The sequence below is a fragment of the Myripristis murdjan genome, chromosome 8, assembly GCF_902150065.1.
Source record: "Myripristis murdjan chromosome 8, fMyrMur1.1, whole genome shotgun sequence".
In the NCBI taxonomy this organism is placed as follows: Eukaryota; Metazoa; Chordata; class Actinopteri; order Holocentriformes; family Holocentridae; genus Myripristis; species Myripristis murdjan.
In genome coordinates this window covers 12,842,568-12,861,989 of record NC_043987.1, presented here as the reverse complement: position 1 = coordinate 12,861,989, position 19,422 = coordinate 12,842,568, and the positions used below count along the sequence as shown (strand labels likewise).

Genomic DNA, 19,422 nt, shown 5'->3' with positions numbered 1-19,422 from the left:
CTGCTCTACAGATTTAGACAAATTTATTGACCCTTTTCACATTTCCTCTCCATGAGTGTATTACACCGTTCACATGCCTCAGCCAGTTTTCACTTGCCTGGCTTCAGCTTGAGTACTGCAGCTATTGAGTCATGGTTGTGGTTTTGCCAGTAGTAAGGGGCTGCTACTTAAAAAACATCAGATGAGTTTTGCTATGGCTGAAAATATATGTTCATATGAGAAAAATGTTTTTTTTTTTTTTTTTTTTTTTTTTTTTTTTAGTAAATATCTGGATCAATAAGACTGAACTGGAAACAATGAGTAATATAACAGCAACAAAAACAATGAGCAAGCCATACGATTCCAATAGAGACAGCAAATGTATCTTTAAATAGTACTAACTTGGATAAGCTACATTTTCAACTAACGTCAATCTGAAACTAAATTTGGGTTATGGTATTTCACCTTAAGTTGTCAAATCACTAGTTGTGCATACACACAACTTGCCCAAGACACAGGAAAAAAAATAACTCCATAGTTCCAACTATTATGTCTCAGAGAGTGATATTATGCCAATATTACATGTCAGTATTAACATGTACTAATTCCAGATGATAATTGTAATCTCATCTAATTATCCTGTCAGGTAACATCACTGCTCTACAGAGCCATACATCTGTCTTAGAATACAGGTTCAGTAGGAGGTGAATCTGAACAAACTACCTGGTAATCAGCACTGTTGTCCTGAATCCTACCACCAAGGCAACCGGGCAGCTGATTTCATTATTCACCACCCTTGGACTTGAAGGAGAATACAAACACACATCTGAGCTGCTAGGGAAAAGGGAGCATGGTCTATTTTATCAGAGCATCTGACCCACAAAGCAGTAAAAATGGGAATCTTGTAGCTTACAACTAATGTGCAGCCTGGATAGACTCATGAGCCTGGGTTGCGATGAAGATAACACCCTAGGGTTCAGAGAAATGTTATCTGAACAGGAATTTTTTAAAAATCTTTTTATTAATTTTGTGTACAAACAGAAAAGTAAACTCATCAAACATAAGACAGTTTGTACATTTTAACCCTGATTGCCCAGCCACCCACTTCCCACATTTCCCTATTCCCATTACATTGTTCCCAACCTTAACCCCATCTCTATCTCCACCAAACCCCTTCCACCCATCAGACCTTCACCCACAAGATTATGTGCAGAATATAATACAAACATACATTGAATAATAACTAACATTAATATAGGGACATGAAAAAAGAAAATAATAAGGAAAAGGGAGAATGAGGGGGAGAATCTGATCAAAAAGCATTCAGTTTGAAAATGGAGATCTGGGGAGCCAGTGGCTTTGAAACATGACCTCCTAACCCCATTTAAGAAAGAAAGAAAGCAAAAGCATCTTTCGGAACTTGGAGAAACAACATTGAACTTATGGACTAACACCAACTAAGAACAACAGGACCAAATATTATGTAACTAATTCATTCATTCATTTATTCATTTTACTTATTGTGACACTAGCTATATCTCAGAGTACAAGATAGAAAGTGAAGATGGCGACCTCCGGACCTGTAGAGGGCAGCAGTACACTAGTTCTGCGTCTGGTCTGCTAAGGAGTTGAGCAGCAGAAGAAGCAGCTGCAGCCTCTGTTAATGCGTACTGCACGGAGTCCCGTTCCCTCCAGCGGAGCCCTTTTCACTGCACCACCAACTTGTCACCAAAGATGGCGATTTGCTGAGTGCTCATGGATACACACATTTCGCGGATACTTACTATATTACTTAAAACTCAAACTTAAATAACAAATTAATTTACGGGCTACTCGTACTGTATTTAAAGCACATCTGAAATAGCGTCAACCACCGCTACCATGCAGATCACGCTTAAAACACTGCAACAGCAGACTATTCAAATTGAGATAGACCCCGACCAAACGGTGAGTGGCTGCTAGCTAACTTGCTAACTTTAGCTAACACTAACAGTAACCAACCGTTAACCGCATTTTGCTCCCTTTCTTACCTTTTGGGCCCCATAACTTTACTTGATATCGTCGAGTAAAGATCCGTTTATGTAGTTTTGATACAGGAGGTTGTAGTTAATGATGGTAGCTACTGATTTGACAACGCACATGTAAACGGTTTGCTAACAGCGCTAACTTGCTAGCTAGCTAGCGTTAGCCAGTTAGCGCGACCGCCCGCTAATAAAATGCTCACGCATGCTAGCTAACGGATGCAACATGCCAACTGTATGTTGCCATTACTTTGCAGGTAACTGCTTATGAAAATGTCTTGATTTCCCTGTTTCCAGTTTGAACTAAAGGTAGTACCTTACATTAGCCCTTGATTACTATAGCTAATGCTAATGTGACACTTCAAACTGCCGTTAGATAATGCTAACTATAACTGTATTATTTAAACGAGTGGGTGTTAACGTAATTACCTACGTAACCTTAGTTAAGGTAGATAGTTTACCTAGAATAAATTGTTTCTGACATATTTCATTGGTTCTCATATTGGGTACTATACAGTTGAGTGCAACTTTTAGTTTTTCACAGTAAACAACATTATAATCCCTGAGTAAGTGCATGAAGACTTGTTAATCTATTTCCCTACCTGATATGACATTTCACTGGTAATGCTCTACCCATGCTGTCATTTCTAATCTGTCTACTAACAGGATATCAAGGTCTTGCGATTTTTCAGTCAGTTACTGAATGTACAGTGTTGTACAATGTAATACTGCTCTCATACAGGGCAGGAATGTTTATGCTCATGTTTATGATGTGCTCCCAAGTGGTTACAATGTGTGACTTTTTTCCTTATCAGGTGAAGGCTTTGAAGGAGAAGATAGAAGCAGAAAGAGGAAAAGATAACTTCCCGGTGTCTGGGCAGAAGCTGATATACGCTGGGAAGATCCTGCAAGATGACACACCAATCAAAGACTATAAAATTGATGAGAAGAATTTTGTTGTAGTGATGGTGTCCAAGGTGAGATTTATTGTGGTGCTTATAACTGGCATTGGGTTTTATAGACTGGCTTAGTTCTGGTTTTGGGCATCTCACACCAAGAGTAACTAACCTACAACAGTGGATGAACTTGAATTCTTCCCATTAGTGTATAATAATTCTTGACTGTAATCTTGATTTTTTTTTTCCTGATTTTATTGCCCTACAGACCATGTTTAGTAGGTAGTCTAATAATGCCTTCTTTTAAACTTGTCAAAGGTTAAGTCCGCAGCTGCTGCCTCGCCTCCACCCTCGGAAACACCCAAGCCCTCAACCCAAGACTCTGGCTCCACGTCAACAGCTGCCCCAGCCTCAACCCCAACCCCAGCCACAGCCCCTACCCCAGCAGCAGCCCCCACTCCCCCTGAGGAGGCCAAAGAGGAGCCCAGTGCTACAGACACAGAACCACAACAACCAGCCAGGTAGAAGCTGGTGTTATGTCTAAGATATTTTCACGTTTATCCCATTTTGATGGACAGTATGTGTGTGTGTGGATGGATTCAAACCCAGACTGTTATGGTTATATGAACCTCAGCCAACTGGGGCACCAGGGTGCTCCATTTTGACATTTTACTTTTCAAACCAAAAGGGACAGTAGAACATCCAAGGAAATTAGTTAATTAATTAAGTTTTTGTGTGATATATATGGGACATCTAGCATCCAAGGCTAGGGTTCAAGCAGGTAATAGTGCAGCCATTTCCTTTTATTATCTTAATATTTTTATTGCGGCCAATTCATAATCTATAATGTGCTTAATAATAAACTACATAGTCTAGATGGCAGGTTGATTTATCTTTGAATTCAGTCACAGCTTTACTGCTTCTCACCTAATTTATTAAACTTGGAATCACATAGTGTTCTGTAGGTTGTTTGATATGCTATGTCCAATGATAAAGATGGTACATGTTATTACGTCATCTGCTAACCTTGAGTTGTTGTTTCAACCTTGTAGCTCCAGTGGCGGGAGTCAGGGGGTGGATGCCTCTTCAGCACTGGGTAAGTGATGGATGGATCTGTGCCTGACTTAGGGAAACTGTCCAGATCTTGCAAGCTCTCTCAGATCTTGAGTTGCAAAAGCACTGAGAGCCTGTGTAATTCCAATGTCTCAGAGCAGTGGTCTGGGTATATTGCTGTGTTCACTGTATGCCTACTGTTTTTTGGTTGTAAAATTATACAGCTTCAGAAAATGGATCTTTAGAGTGGGCCTGTTCCAGCCCTTAGAGAGTAGTATAGTCGTACCGTTGGAGTGCATTTCTTCTTTAAATTCTTTTGGTAGTATTTGCAATGCCAGAAGGGTAATGGTGTGCGCCAGGGACTTTACAGGCTGCAGTTCAACACATATTGCACCTATATTTAGGCAGTGACAAAAGCGAGCACTGCCTTATTGCGGTGCCACAGTGTGCAGTGGGGATTCCCACTCGGTCCACCCATTCTTAGAGTAGGCTCTTAATGTTCAGTAGATCATATGGGATAAAAGCATCTGCTAAAATAGTTGGCATGCTGCTATTTTGGCCCATATCACATGTTCGTGCTTGACTCAAATTTTGAATTAAGCTCTGCTGTGTTTGTTTCTCCAGCATATATCTGCTTGTCATTTTCTGATCTGTGCATACAAATATATCCTTCAGTGGTTCCCTAAGGCTTAATGGTGTTTCCAAAGTCGCGCAAAACCTGAAAAAGACAGAAATGTGAGATTTGCAGTTTTCCCAGTCTGTAAAATTTATGAAAGATGTTGCGTGTCAAATGGTTTGGGAAAGTCATTTAGAAGTTTGAAAATAAAGACAGGTTTAAGAAACAGGAATGTTGCAGTTGTTACTACGCTTTGGCAACACAACAAATTTACTGTTGATATATGTCCAAAGATAATCAATCCAAAATAAAACTTAAGACATAACAATCAGACACTGAAAACTTTCATAAAAGTATATGGACACAGAAGATAGGCTTGGTATTTGTATTTGTTATTTGTGTTTTTTAAATAAACAAACAAACAAAAAACTGAGCTGCAAGTGACTGAAGTCATTGCAGCATGTACAACATGGTCTAGCTTACAGTGCTTTGTATCTAATATGCAGTTGCCCACTTACACAAGTCTTGCTGGGTTTAAATACTTGAGCTCCATAGAATGATGAATAGATAGGAAATAAGCGCCCTTCTTCCATAGACTCAGCATACGTTGCTGGAGGACATGGTGACACTTGTTATCGCGGTAGATACCGACACATCAGTGGGGTGAACGGAGACAATGTGTAGGTGGTGGCGGCAGACTGCCAGTTGAATAAAATCATATGCCTATTCTTTCTTTAGGGAAATAGTGCACACAGCTTTGTCCATGTTGGCTGGCTCACCTTTATCATTGTGACTAAATCCAAAATACTCCCAAACATTGGCAGAGGCATTTTTCTCTTTTTCACTATAACCTTATCCCCACCACTCGCAGCCGCCATCTTTCTCAGCTCAGCAGTCTGTTCCACCAGTAAAGACTGACCTCTGGCGGTGCGTGCTGTGCACTACAGTACATCACCTCAATACAGCATCTCCATATCAGTTCAATAGAAAGTGGAGCGTCTGTATTTTGGTGGTATTGAAAATTATGCGTCAAAAACTGGTAACTGTGGTATTGAAAATTATGCCTTTGGAATTTCTAAACACCCTGGTACTCTGTAATACCTTGATGCTGCCCAAGCTTAACAGAAAAGTTATACAAGTTGTTTATTAAAGGTGAAATGTGTAGTTTATGACTACATCTGTGCGCGTTTTTGCAGTGACTGGAGCAGAGTATGAGGCCATGCTGACAGAGATTATGTCTATGGGCTATGAGAGGGAGAGAGTGGTAGCTGCTCTACGGGCCAGCTTCAACAACCCCCACAGAGCTGTGGAGTACCTCCTCACTGTAAGAGCCACTTAACACACACACACATGCACACGCACATGTACAAAATCAAATTATACTTTTTCCTTTTGCCATTGTGGCATGAATCTACTGTGGAAATTAGTCTGAAGCACTGGCCACGTATGATTCATTTAACTTACCTACACCACCAGAATGTGCGAAAATTACTTTGTTGGTTCATAAATCAGATGCAGCCATTGATTGAGTGCTGTGTGCAGACAAATGACTGTTTGAATATGACACACCCATGATTGTGTACATTTGGCAACTCTTGGCCAATATAAAGGAAGCCTTGGTGCAGAATTAAGGTCCTTGAAGAGCAGGAGACCTGTACTGGTTACCAGGCTTCACCACAGACATTGGTCTATGTGCAGTGAAGTGGACAGTGTCAAGTCAACCAGTCATACTCTGTACTATGTACTGGTGTGTATTTGAGACTTACAGTAGACTATTCATTCATGCTTTAGATGTCAAATAAAAACCCAATAAGTAAAGAATGTAAAATTTCAAAACTTCCAAAATGTGTGGCAAGAAAAATTAATATGCCGTTATTGTCACAAAGAAAACTCTCGAGTATTGTGTTATTCCAGTTTTTGCATGCACAGTGCATGACTGTAATATTTCCTGAACAGATGTGAGATTGATCTTAGGGTAACGACAAACATAAGCACTACCATTTGTGGTGAAACGAGGATACATCCACTTTAGGATCAGATTTGATTTTACACTAACTTGATAAATGATGTCCAATGACTCTTGTTGTCAGGCTTCTTCCAAATGCACTTTATAATGGATAGTGTTTGCAGCATTCCTTAATTAAATGTTCCTTTTGTATAAATAAATGCACTCTAAATTAAATCAATTCCCATTTCAATTCCAGGCCTTTAGTTTGTCCGTGTTCTCTGGCAGCATGCAGTAAGTGTGCTTTGTGTGTGAGTGACTGACAGCTGTATTGTTTTGTTTCCAGGGTATCCCCAGTAGCCCAGTCCAGGAGACTAATCCCCCAGTGCAGCCTCCTGCCTCTGGACGCACAGATGCCCCATCTCTAGCAGAGGGTGAGGCATGCAGCTCATTAACCCATTTAGCATTAAATGGCTAAACGAGTTAACAGAATTACCATTAACCTGATATAATACAGTCAGCTTTATGTTTAGAGATCATTTTAAATATAAGTTTGTTTAAGTAACATGATTATATCTAACCATATATTAGGCAGGATCAATTATTCACTTTACCTTAACTTATTTTACCAGTATGCTGCATTCTGTAAGATTTTCTTTTTCCCTTTTCAGTAGTGGGACATAATTTTTCCTTCCTCTTTTACATAGTACTTTATTACTATAAAATGTATAAAATCAACTGTTTCTAGTAAATGACTAAAAAAAAACATAGTAAATAATAGATTCATAGTCAACAAATTTGAAATTTGATTTTAACAGTTCTGTTAAATTCTGTTAATAAAAAAAAAAAAAGAGAGAAAGGAAAAAAAATGTCTACAAGAGCCTGCTTTGCCAACACACTGGCTGGGTGCTGCCAGCTGTTGTTGTTTTGGTAATTATTGTTGTTTTTAAGAACAAGCCAGCTCGATCTGCCTTACTCAGAAATTGCTGACAACCAATACAAAGTTTATGGGATTGTTTCATCATTTTCAACCCCAGGAAACTGCTGATTCTGCTCATTCCACTTTATAATTTCCGCTGTAAGTGCACCTTGCACAGATCTCTCTGAGTTGCTGGATACCTGACTAACTCTAAAGTGACATCCAGTTTGAGTGGTCTGCAAAATCACATCAGAGAAGAGAGTGGGCTAGTGGGAGGGAGTGGCAAAGTAAACAGCCTTATCATGAGGTGAGACACGATAAGACCCAGGCAGGCCAGTGACTGACCAGTCATCTGGTCTGACAAACTCCTTGCACTAGACCATTGGGCAGTCCTTATTGTGCAACATTTAGGCTGGCCAGTTAAGAGCAAATATTTACCATGATGGCTTGGCAACCAGCAAAAGGCATCAGAACACAGCAGGTTGTGATTAAAATAGAATTAAAGAACAAGGAATACCCCACAGAGAAAAATGCAGAACACATTACAAACATGCAGATGTAACAGGTGGCACAATGGTGAGCTTAATATTGAGAAATTAGAATTGAGTCAAGCGTCAAATTTGTATGTAATTGTTTTATTGAATAAAGCAAAACTAATCATGATGATAAACTAATGGCTGTGAGGCTGGCAAGGTATTTAGCAAACCAAAATTTAAAAATTTTTAATTTTTTTTTTTTTTTTGTAACTGATGCTCTCAATACTTTAATAATGAATGATTAATTCAGGCTTTTAGATAAAAACCAAAGGTAATCACAAATACCCTGCAGTCAGCTGCTGCTTCATAGACCTAGACTGGAAACATCACTGGTTTGTTGTAGCGTTTAGTCAAGGAAAGTAATGATTTTATAAACCATGTTTCCATAGGACCCAAACAACTAGTTGTATTCCCTGCCTTAGTAGCCTGAATATGAGCAAAAGTTCACTGCCCAGTATTTATCCATTGGCCTGTATAAGTTGTGTGATCTATTTTGTCCCATAAAACATTTTGCACCTTTTTTTTTCATCAGTGTGTGCAGTAAAGTCCTGGCCTGTGGCCTCTGTCACTGGGGACTGGGGAAAGGGATTTTCTCTGTTAGCACCCAAGGGATGATTTGTGATCATCATGGAGAACATCTGTTCATACAAACAAGTGGTGCTGAACATTGCCAGTACATGGGTAGCCTGAAGGCAAGAGCTTTGACATAATTTCGGATAGAAAAGGTAAACTCACTTGCCTCAAGTGCTTATTGAATATTGAAAATGAATATCTCAGCCTCAGTGTCATCACATTAGTTTGTGCACTCATCCTGCTCTTTGGAAACAGTTGGCTGAGTGCATCTGACTGACTGATGTGAGTTTGTACCATGCTCACGTCTCCATATATCTACCACAGTGTGGTTGCAAATTTATAAGAACACATATTCTTTGAAAACTGTATTTGTCTCATAACCGACAATGCCTTCGCATTTTCAGTCGTGTTGAGTTAGCCAGGCACCAGTGAGTGAAAGGCATTTTGTGGCTATTGCAAGCCTTCACTACATATCTCTGGAAGTGTATTGGAAGTATTTTTTACTCTCGGGTATCGTTATTGGCCCCCTCAAAAACAGTTGGACTGTTTTCTCTATCTATCTGTAATAGCTTTTATTTTGCTTGCTCTCTCGCTGATGGGTGTTAATTTTGTGTGTTGGCAGGAGAGAACCCATTGGCGTTCCTGCGGACCCAGGCCCAGTTTGTGCGTATGAGACATGCTATCCAGCAGAATCCTGCGCTGCTACCAGCCCTGCTGCAGCAGCTGGGCAGGGAGAACCCCCAGCTTCTACAGGTAACATACTCACAACCCTTACTGACACATTTAATTACATCTCATCATACTGCACAGGTGTTTAAGCTCAAAACTGGATGGAAAACTATTTTGTCACCTTGTTAGCTAATTTTCCATACTATAATATGCACTTATTTAACAATAAATGCCAAAAATATTAAAACATCTGATTATGGAAGCAAGATGCTCTCAAGGTGCCATTTCAGTGTGAATGTAATTGCTGAATAAACAGGCATAATGCCGGAACCATTTTTTCCCTCCAGCTACAGTTTACGGTAGCTGGTAAGTCTCATAATTTAGCCGTCACTTTCACTTTATACCAGCCAGCTAGATTTTTAAAAGAGAAACGAACCCTCAGTAAATGGTCAGTTAGAAGTTAAAAGGACAAACTTGTCAGTAATAACAGGAATTTACCAGCACCTGGCTGGTGATGAGTGGAAATTTCCCACCCTCATCCAGTATTTTAATCTTGTGACAGCAGTTATTCTTCCATCTGAAACTTTATTCAGTGGCTTGGTTCAATCTTTATGAACAAGGCTTTTGACTTCAGTCCTCAACTCCTCCAAAACTCCAAAATCTCAGTTACACCGAGATCAAATTCCACAGAAGGGATTTCATAAGATCACATTGCTATATGTCCACACTTGGCCAGAAAATGACAGTTACACATTCACTGGGACCTTTATTCATTTAAATCTGTCTCCTCCTTTTTACTGCTGTCTCTCTCTACATTGCTGTTATATGCATCATGACTAAACTGTGTCTAGACTATGTAGAGCTTCAGCCACGATGTGAGCTTGACCACTTACCTGGCATATCTGTTTTTTAATTGAACTGGTGAGTTGGTTTTAATGATGTGAGCAAGTCAGATTTTTGTGCACTCACCCCTTGACGATATGACTTAAGAGCAATATCACGATCTTTTAAAACATTTGCCTCTAACAATACATTAAAGAGAATTTATTTTATGCATATATTTATGTCACTTTTTTACACTACCACCAGAGTTTCCTGAAAACTAAAGGTCTGTCCTACATGATGGTCTCAAAGATCATGCCTAAAAAAGCTGGGATAATTTTTCTAATAAAGGAATGTGTATCTTGTCCTCATAATATACTCATAAATTATTTATAGAAACATGAATTAACTATTACTGTTTGTCAAAATACAAACTAAATGCTTCTCTTGAGGGCCTAACAAAGACAGATCATGCAGTTTGGAAGGGCAGCACAGCCCGCCTTCTGGTGTAACTCTTTTACCCCATCATAACCCCAAATATGAGAGCATTTTGCTCTATTATTCATGTTTATGTATACATTAGACATGAAAACATTACATTCAAGACAGGCATTCAAAAGTGTTCCATTAATTCTGTGGGTTATTCCTCATGGAATGAACCAGAGGGGTTTTATCCCTCCTCAACCACATCCGTAACATTAGCAAACAAAGTGGTGTGCCCCCCCATTTGAAACTGCAGTCTGACTAGATTATTAAAAATCAATCAATCCAATCAAAAGTTGCTTGATAGAAAGTGTTTCCCATACACAGGCTTTACTTGGAAAGATTTGTTCCCACTAAGGACAGTTTTTAACCCTTTGGTGCATGGCGGTCACTACAGTGGACAGCTGTTTAAAAGTCATTTTCTCCTAAATGTAATGGTTTCTATGGTGGAATTGCATATCAGCTGTTAGAATGCTCTCTGCTGCTCCCCCCCATTGAGGTTTATGCAGAGACTGTCAGTTCTTGTTGCTGAAAACATATTAATACTAGTATCATGACATGGTAATACCAGTCCTGCATCCTTAAAGAAGTATGGAGACTCACAAAAGTGTTCATGCCCTAAGAAGAGTAAAAACACATAAGAAAAAAATCTTGACTCAGGCTTTCATAATTCATGCATCAAAGGGTTAAATGTTTCCATGAGCAGCATGAAGTTGATGAGAATGTATTGATTCTAACAAATCAGTTAATTTTCAGTTAAGCCCTATCCAGACCTGTTACTTAACAGCTAGGGCTGTCTTTGAGGCAGATGGTGTTAATGGTCTGTGGCTTCCAGCTACAAGAACAAAAATCAATCGTGTTTCCATTGTCGTGCTGATATTCCCGCAGTCTTGCTGTATAACCCGCCCACAAGTGATGCCTCAGTGTTAACGTCACACATCCCGCCCATGCAAGCGAGTAGGAAGTAGGAAGCGAGTGGTCAAAGTCTGCATACCTGGCACCAACAACAGAATGTAGCCTGACAAGGTTGTGCGTATGCTGATGCTGATTTTGCGAGTGGCAGTGGTATCCCCATCACACCAGACTATAGAATGTGCATGCATTTACATCCACCTATTTACATCCCCATCACCCTAAACACAAAGCTGAACTTGGTTTGTGAGTGGGGGCTGCTCTATCTCATACAACACTGCAGTAGCCGACTGGTTTGGGAAAGAATGGCTTTCTTCTCCAAAAAACAGGTAGAAAACAAAAAGGCAAACAACGCAGTGCTGAGATGACGAGACATGCAGTGGTCATCACAAAAAAACCATCAGGTTGTATCACAGGAATTTAATTCTTTTGGACACCACCTTGTGAGTTGTGCACTTTTACTGCCTTGCCCGCTGTGTGTTGGATCCCCACCACTGCCAGCTCTCTCACTGTGTAGTGCATAATGTCCTCATTTGGGCAAACAGCATCAATTTGGCGTTGGACATTATCCTCTGCTCTGATAGTTAGCAGGGCCCTAATGTCCTCGTTTGACGAGGACTGTCGGTTGTTCTTTGTTTTTCTTTTCTCCGTTATTTTCCTGCTGCAAAAGTGAGCTATTGCACTGACATTTGTAGTTATCAGCTGTGTCTGTCTCCACCCCCAGTGCCAGGTAAGCCCTGCCTATGACCGTTAACACTGCCTCAGACCACTGTTAGCCCTGGCTGGACCGTGGGTATTTGGTGAGCCATTAGCACCTGGAAACTGACCCCAGCATAGCCTCCACCTCTCAAATGATGTCTTTATTAATTATAGCCATAATCCCTGTATTTTTATGTCTCAATTATGTTTCTTTTCTGCAGCAAATCAGCCAGCACCAGGAGCTGTTTATCCAGATGCTGAATGAGCCAGTGGGTGAGGGGGGAGAGGGACCAGAGGTGGGAGAGCTTGGAGCGGCAGGGGAGGAAGGAGCGCCCGTCAACTACATCCAGGTCACACCTCAGGAGAAGGAAGCCATTGAAAGGGTGAGTTACACGTTGAATTCAAAGCTTTTGGCCTTGGTGCTGTGAAATATGACACTGAACGTTAAGATTAGCAGGCCTTCCACAGTATTTAAAATCTCTCTCTTTCTCCTCCCCCCATCTCTCTCTGCTCACCTCTGGACAGTTAAAAGCATTGGGTTTCCCCGAGGCCCTGGTTATCCAGGCCTACTTCGCCTGCGAGAAGAACGAGAACCTGGCAGCCAACTTTCTCCTCAACCAGGGTTTGGACGATGACTGAACAGCAGAGATTACTGCCTTCCTGCTCCTTCCTCCCTCCCCTCCCCCTCTTCAGCTCAGCACAAGGACTGCACCCCCCCACTATACTGTACAGCTACCAGCCTCAGCTCAACCCAACAGCAGGGGGGAGGGAGAGGGGAGAGCTAGCAGGGGCAGTGATGGGATGGGGAGGGGAGGACGGGGCAGGTTAGGTTATGGGTGGGCAGGGGGTGGGGGGTGGGGTTACAAGCTACAGTACACAAAGTGGAGGTTGTGTGCAGGAAGATCAGGTTTGGGATATGTGGTTGGTTATTGAGAGGATGGGGCGAGAAGTGTGGAGGAAATATGAAATCCACGTGAATTCCAATGGAATGTGTGGGGTTTGTTTAGGGAAGATCTATAATTTGATTCTAGACGCGCTTGGGGAACATTAGGGAGGGGAGCAATGGGGCTGAAGAGTTTGTGACGGCGCGTGTGTGTGTGTGTGAGAGAGTGTGCGAGTACATGTCTGTGCGCCTGTGGCAGGTGGATGCGATACAGTTAAGCTGAAAAAAAAAAAAGTTAATTGATTTGCATATCTAAGCTTGTTAATGCTGTAGCTGGATTTCACGGAAGCACATTCTCCTCACTGCACTTCTACAAATGTTTTCAGTGTGTGTAACCGCTCGTGTGTACCTCTGTCTGCCTCTGTATGCATCATTCATGTTCGTCCAAGAATGAAATGGGCAGAGATGGACGTGCTAATGCGCTTTGTGTTGTGTCTGAGATGATATTACTGGGGTTTCTCGGGCCATGGGAAAGAAATGGGAACTACACTGACGATAAAGAAGATTCCGATTCTAGGTTTTTTTTTTTTTTTTTGACTTTGTACCACCCTCACCTGTCCTGTCATGGTAGCTGTACGGACTGCAGCATGTTCCACTGCAGATACCACCAGTAGAGCTCAAATGCGCCTGTCCACATAGGCTATTAAGAGGTGGTGCTCATTAACACTATCAATAATCTTACTGTGCAACATACAAACCAATAATTTTCCAGGATTCTAAATCAGTTACATGTATTTGTGTTATGACCATCTGCTTTGGGGAATCAAATATTATAAATTGTTTCAGAACAATTGCAATCTCCAATTGTCACATGTTGCTGTATTAAAATCTCAGTGAACTGTGATGTTGCCCAGTAAAATTCACGTGACCAATTTTTATGATCACTAGATGCAATGACAAAAATACTTTGGAGGCTGTGAAAACAGGTACATTTTAGCTCTGCAGTTGATATGCTGAATGATGAACTGAAACCTTTAAATTCCTCCCCACTTTACCAATAGTGAGGCCTTTTTTTCCATTTTATTCAAGGCAGCCTACACACTCGACTGTATGTCTCTTAGTTTGCCCATAAGTTGACCCACAGTGTGTGGGAAGACATGCATTACTCTTTCTTGTAAGTAAGTTTAGCAAGTTAAAAAAAAAAAAAAAGTCACCAAAATAATTTAATTGCGTGCACACTTGTGTTTGTAGGTGTGCGAATGTGCGTTTGCAAACTAATCTTTGTGCAGGGGAGGTACTGCTTGGTGCGGTTTATGCCATCAGCACGTGGTGTCACAAGTGACCATTGAGTCAGCAGGACCAGGCAACATTTTATTCCTAATCTGTTTTATATTCATTTTTTTATTATTATTGCTTGTTCTATACAGGTCCCAAAAGGTTGAGTTTAGAGTAAACACCTTTTATATCGTTCCTGCCACTTAGGTTTCATATACTGTTGTTAACATGTTGAGGAAAGTGGTCTAAGTCAGCAGGAGGTATTTCAGTACTATTTCAAAATGAGGTGCTGCTCTGATTAATACCGCCACAATTTCCTAACCTGTGGCTGTGTTGGAATGTCTTGACAAAAAAAAGAAAAAGAAAAAAACATAATATTCACTTTGTAGCTCTTCCTTGCTCTCAGACATTTTAAAAAAGCTAAAGGAAAGAGCTGTTGTAGACATTCTTACCACAGTCCAAGAATCCACTTTGGATCAGCAGGGACCAATCCATCTGGAATGCTGGAGTCACACTTTGAACTTCTTTCCCACTACAGAACAAACACGCCTCTATCTTCCAAACCTCGGTCAAATAACAGCTCTAAAAAAAAAAAAAACTAAGCCTATTGTTTTAAATGAATTATACCAGTTAAGTTGTTTCCCACATTACAATATTTGAGATCAAATTTCATTAAGCTGTGAATCAGAAAATTATACTAAATAAACATAAAAAGTACTTTCCTGCTTGTCAGAATCTTCTGGTGCTCATTGTACTGCCCTCCATGGCGTAGCTGACCATGCCACTTCATTAGGCTGAATTCTAAATTTCGGAGAATACTATTAACCTACGTGTTGTATCTTTAACTTGGAGCATGTTGTTTTTTGTTGAGTGGATGACATCACATGATAAGGGGAAAGAATTTGTGTCAAGATATACACTATGCATATCAATGCTCAATTAGATACCAAACCACAAATGACAAGAAATTGTGGGAAAAATAAATCTAGCCCTTCCTCATTATCGGCAGCACATCCACCAACGATCTTTGTGAGGCATATTAATGTAGACGTTTCCGGTCTGGTTGTGAGGTGTGCGGCGGGGACGAGAGACAAATGCTTCTGGTTTGGACTACAGGGTTTCTCAGCTTAATGTGGGTCAATGAACAGCCATAAAGTGTGGAGATACAAAATGCTTATGTGAAGGCTTTCACTGATGGTCTCCAGTCTCATTCTGTATGTGTGAAGGTAGTTTTTACTGACATTGAGTGTCCTACAGCATCAACATGATCTTAGACTATGCTGTGCTACATTAAATATCAGCAGTCTTTGAGGCCTGTGACTTCTCTGTGTATTATTTGCATCATCACTGTACACATTATCTCACTCACCCATTTTCTCACCTGCATCACACACCAGAGTCTAAATCCAGTGTGTACAGGGCCAGATCATAGGACCATGTACAAACTTGATGTGGGCAGCCCCTCACCATGTTCATGATAAGGCAAACATGTACTCAATGATTTCTTTCTGTTCCCTCTTCTTTCGATCCACTACAAATGAAATAATAATACATAGTCTACTGTTATCCAGGTATTTTTCTCCATTACATAGTTTCCACATACTGGAAGAATGCTCCAAATTCTTAAGAGATTGAAGAGAAAATGACAGCTGTGTCTGGAACCCCATGAGATCATACATTATTCCTCTGGGCCTGTACATTGTTTTATGATTCAATTTATACATGACCACAAAATAACCAACACTGAATTGGGGCTGTTGGCAATCTGCGGCCCTGAGACCTGTGTCCCATTTGGTCAGGAATCCTGCAGTGTGTGTTTATCTGGATGCTCAGATTTGATGGTTTTAACAGTGAATAGTGGGGCCAAAATTAATTTCAGTCAGCTGAGCAAATTTTCTATTCTGTTCAAGGAGGGGGTACTATACAGCAAAGTAATATTTGGTTAGATGTAGAAATACCTTATGCAAAAGTCTGCACCTTTTTGGGACCAGTATCATTATTCCTGTTGTTGCTCATGATGCATAGAGACAGATGGACATGTAAAAGCATCTACACAAAAAAATCCAGTTACTTGAAATTTTGAGATTTTGGGAGCACCATAAATACAAGTGAAATAACTTGTAAAAGCTGAGTTTGAGATATGAAAAATAATTACATATCTAATTAAAAGGGAACACTGAACAGATCATTTTGATGGGCACATGACTGATGGAGATTATCTTTCAGATGTCACTGAGTCTTTAAAGTGTCAGATTACATCAACACAGAATCATGAAGTGAGTGCAGTATCTCAGTACTTAGCACTGTTGCATTACAGCCAGAAGGATCTGAGTTCAATCCCTGACCCTTCCTGTGGCCATATGGGTTTCCTTGTACCCACCAGGTGGATTGGAGCCGGTAATGGCAGTAAGTGTGCCTGACGGTCTAGCAACCTGTCCAGGTTGTCTCCCTGCCCTGCCTCATGACCCAGAAAAGGATTAAGCAGATGGAGGAGCTGCTTATGCACCACATAGATTAGACGTTCCCACACTTTGGAAGATTTTTGTTGTTAAGATATGACTGCAGTACACAGTTCTAAATGTATATAATGTAGATTAGAGCAGGGGCTTTCAAACGGTTTCATGCCTGGACCCCCAAGTTGACTTTCATTAAGCTACAGACCCCCATTTCAAATGATTCTGCCCCATAGCGACCCCCCTGTGAAAAGATATTTGAAGCATGAAATTGTTTAGATATCACACTTGAACACTGACAAATACCCTCTGTGGCCACTTTATCAGCTCCACCTGTACAATCTAACGCAGCTCAGTGCAACAGCTCTGCCATAAATTCTGCCTTTTAAGAAAGTTTATAATGTTCAGTTATTGTTGACATTGTGGAGAATGTGTAAATTTAATTCTGTTTATTATTGAGGTTCTAGTTTGCAGAGGTCTTGTACTGGACTACATTATATTGAGAGGTGTTCCTAATTTTTTGCCCTCCCTATTTATATACATGAGGGGGACATAATATTAGAAACATCCCTCAATAAAATGCAGTCCAGTACAACAGCACCACTAACTATGAGCTCAAAGCCAAACATAGAATTGAATAAACACCTCCATTACTGTGACAAAAAGAAAACCTGAGCATTATAGGGATCAGAAAAGTAAACTTTATGGCAGAACAAATGTATTGGATTGTATTAAGACTGCACATGTGTACCTAAGAAAGTGGCCACTGAGTGTAGATTCAACATGGCAAGGTTAAAACAAAACACATTGGAACATTTTTTTTTTTTTTTTGTGAAATTGTGAAATGAGACTTTTCCTCACTTTTCCTCATTTTGAGGGAAGTCAAGGGCCTCTGAGGCTCCCCTGACCTGTGTGTTTGTTAATTCAAAAATATCAGCTAAAAGAAATTAAAGTGATAACTAAAATAGCTACGTGTATACACACTCTCATTGTACTCGTGTCCACAGACAGAAAATACTGAACTTCAACTGTTATTCATTTTTTTCTGAGGATCCTGTGGAATTTCTCCAAGGACATTTTGGCTCCGCAAAGCCCGCTTTGGGAACCACCGACACAGATGACAGTAATAAGCATGACAGACAGGCAGGGTACAGTCAAGAACATCCTTTTATTCAATCAAGTAAAGGTGTTGCTCTTTTCAAACTGTTTTTTCTTATTATGGAAAAGAAACTGTAATTAACACATGCATTTCACCATGGGCTCTGGGAGGTGCGTCTCTGAGGGAGGGGTGCTGCTCTGAGGGGCAACAGGGGCGCTCTTAGGTTTGTGGTGCGGGGGGGCAGGCCAGAGAGGAGGGGTTAGGCCAGCCTGGGGCTCAGTCTACACATCACTAAACATGGCCCAGCGCCCTACAAAACGTGTTAAAAACAAACAAACCCAAAGGAAAATAAAACCACGGCTGGCCAGGCCCAGGGTTGGACTGTGCTCTCTGTAACTCTCTCTCTCATTGGTGCAGGGGCAGATACTGTAGACAAGGGAGGGGGGGGGGCGACATTCCCTCCCCTAAACAAAGCACACACACGCACACCATGCTCTGCTCTGTGCAACCTGTTTGTCTCTTGATATGGCTTCTCAACTGCGGCGCTTTCACTTGTCAAGACTTGAATCATAATACTGCTGCTGGCTTCACTCGCTTGATGAAGAAAAATAAAAATTTAAGTTGCATATATTTGTCTTTTTTTCTCTTTTTCTTTTTTTTTTTTTTGCAGGAAAAAAAGGAATAGGCTCTGTAATCAAGCTTGCACTTGATTTTGCTGGTGGAAGTCCAAGGTGCTTACTATGTGAGTCACCAAAGTTTACTAGATAGTGTGCTGTACAGCTTTTGGAACCATATCACTTTGGTCAATGTGTCTTTCATTCACTGTGGATTTAGAATGGCGGTGAGTCAGTATTGTGATGTAATGCGAAACGTTCTTTATGATTGTACTAAAAACGAGCCTTTCAGTCTCCCTGCTCTGGAACCAGTCCGTTAATATAAGGTGCTTAGAGTCATTTCAGTTACGTTTTTCCCCATTTTTTTTTAAATAGCTGGTCTCATTCAACCACTAGAAAGGTGCATAATTGAAGGTCTCAATGCAGCAGCTTACTGCTGCCTAAGATACGCAATAACAATGAAAAAAAAAAAAAAAATCAAAAGCAAATCCAAATTCAATTATAAAAAAATAAATAGAAACAAGAATTACAAACAAACCTGCCTATGCTAGCAGCCCCACTGGCCATCTCCTTCGCCCCGATCAAAGGGAAGTTCCTATGAGTGCTTCATTCCCCCACCACAGCAAATGATTGATTTGTCATTGACTGCTCCCAGGATAAAACAAAACAAACAAACAAAAAAAAGAAAAAAAGAAAAAAAAAACACTTTTCTTTGCTCTCTGACAGCCCCTGTCCTCAGCACAGCCCAGAGCCCAGCGGTGTAACTTGTTCACTTACATTAGCTGTTGAATGGAGAAGCTGAAGAGATGGGTATGGTAATACAATGTGAAGCGTACAGACAAGAATAACATGTGAGCTAACTGCATTCTGCTCAGACAAAAATTTTTGCGTATTCTTTTTTTAACCCCTCCGTTCAGAGAAAGGGATAAAGGAGAAGGGGGGAAGGAGAAGGTTACGCGGCTACAGACTACTCCA

At 40.6% G+C, this 19,422-nt stretch overlaps 1 protein-coding gene across 1 annotated transcript; it reads left to right on the top strand.

Moving 5' to 3' along the window:
• The first annotated feature begins 1,645 nt into the window (after positions 1-1,645).
• rad23aa (RAD23 homolog A, nucleotide excision repair protein a) lies at positions 1,646-15,592 on the top strand. Its single transcript, XM_030057596.1, has 9 exons — positions 1,646-1,926; positions 2,816-2,977; positions 3,215-3,417; positions 3,949-3,992; positions 5,762-5,889; positions 6,857-6,944; positions 9,161-9,291; positions 12,345-12,506; positions 12,649-15,592. Exons 1-9 carry the CDS (start codon positions 1,861-1,863, stop codon positions 12,760-12,762), a joined length of 1,098 nt encoding a protein of 365 aa, XP_029913456.1. The 5' UTR covers positions 1,646-1,860; the 3' UTR covers positions 12,763-15,592.
• The last annotated feature ends 3,830 nt before the right edge of the window (positions 15,593-19,422 follow it).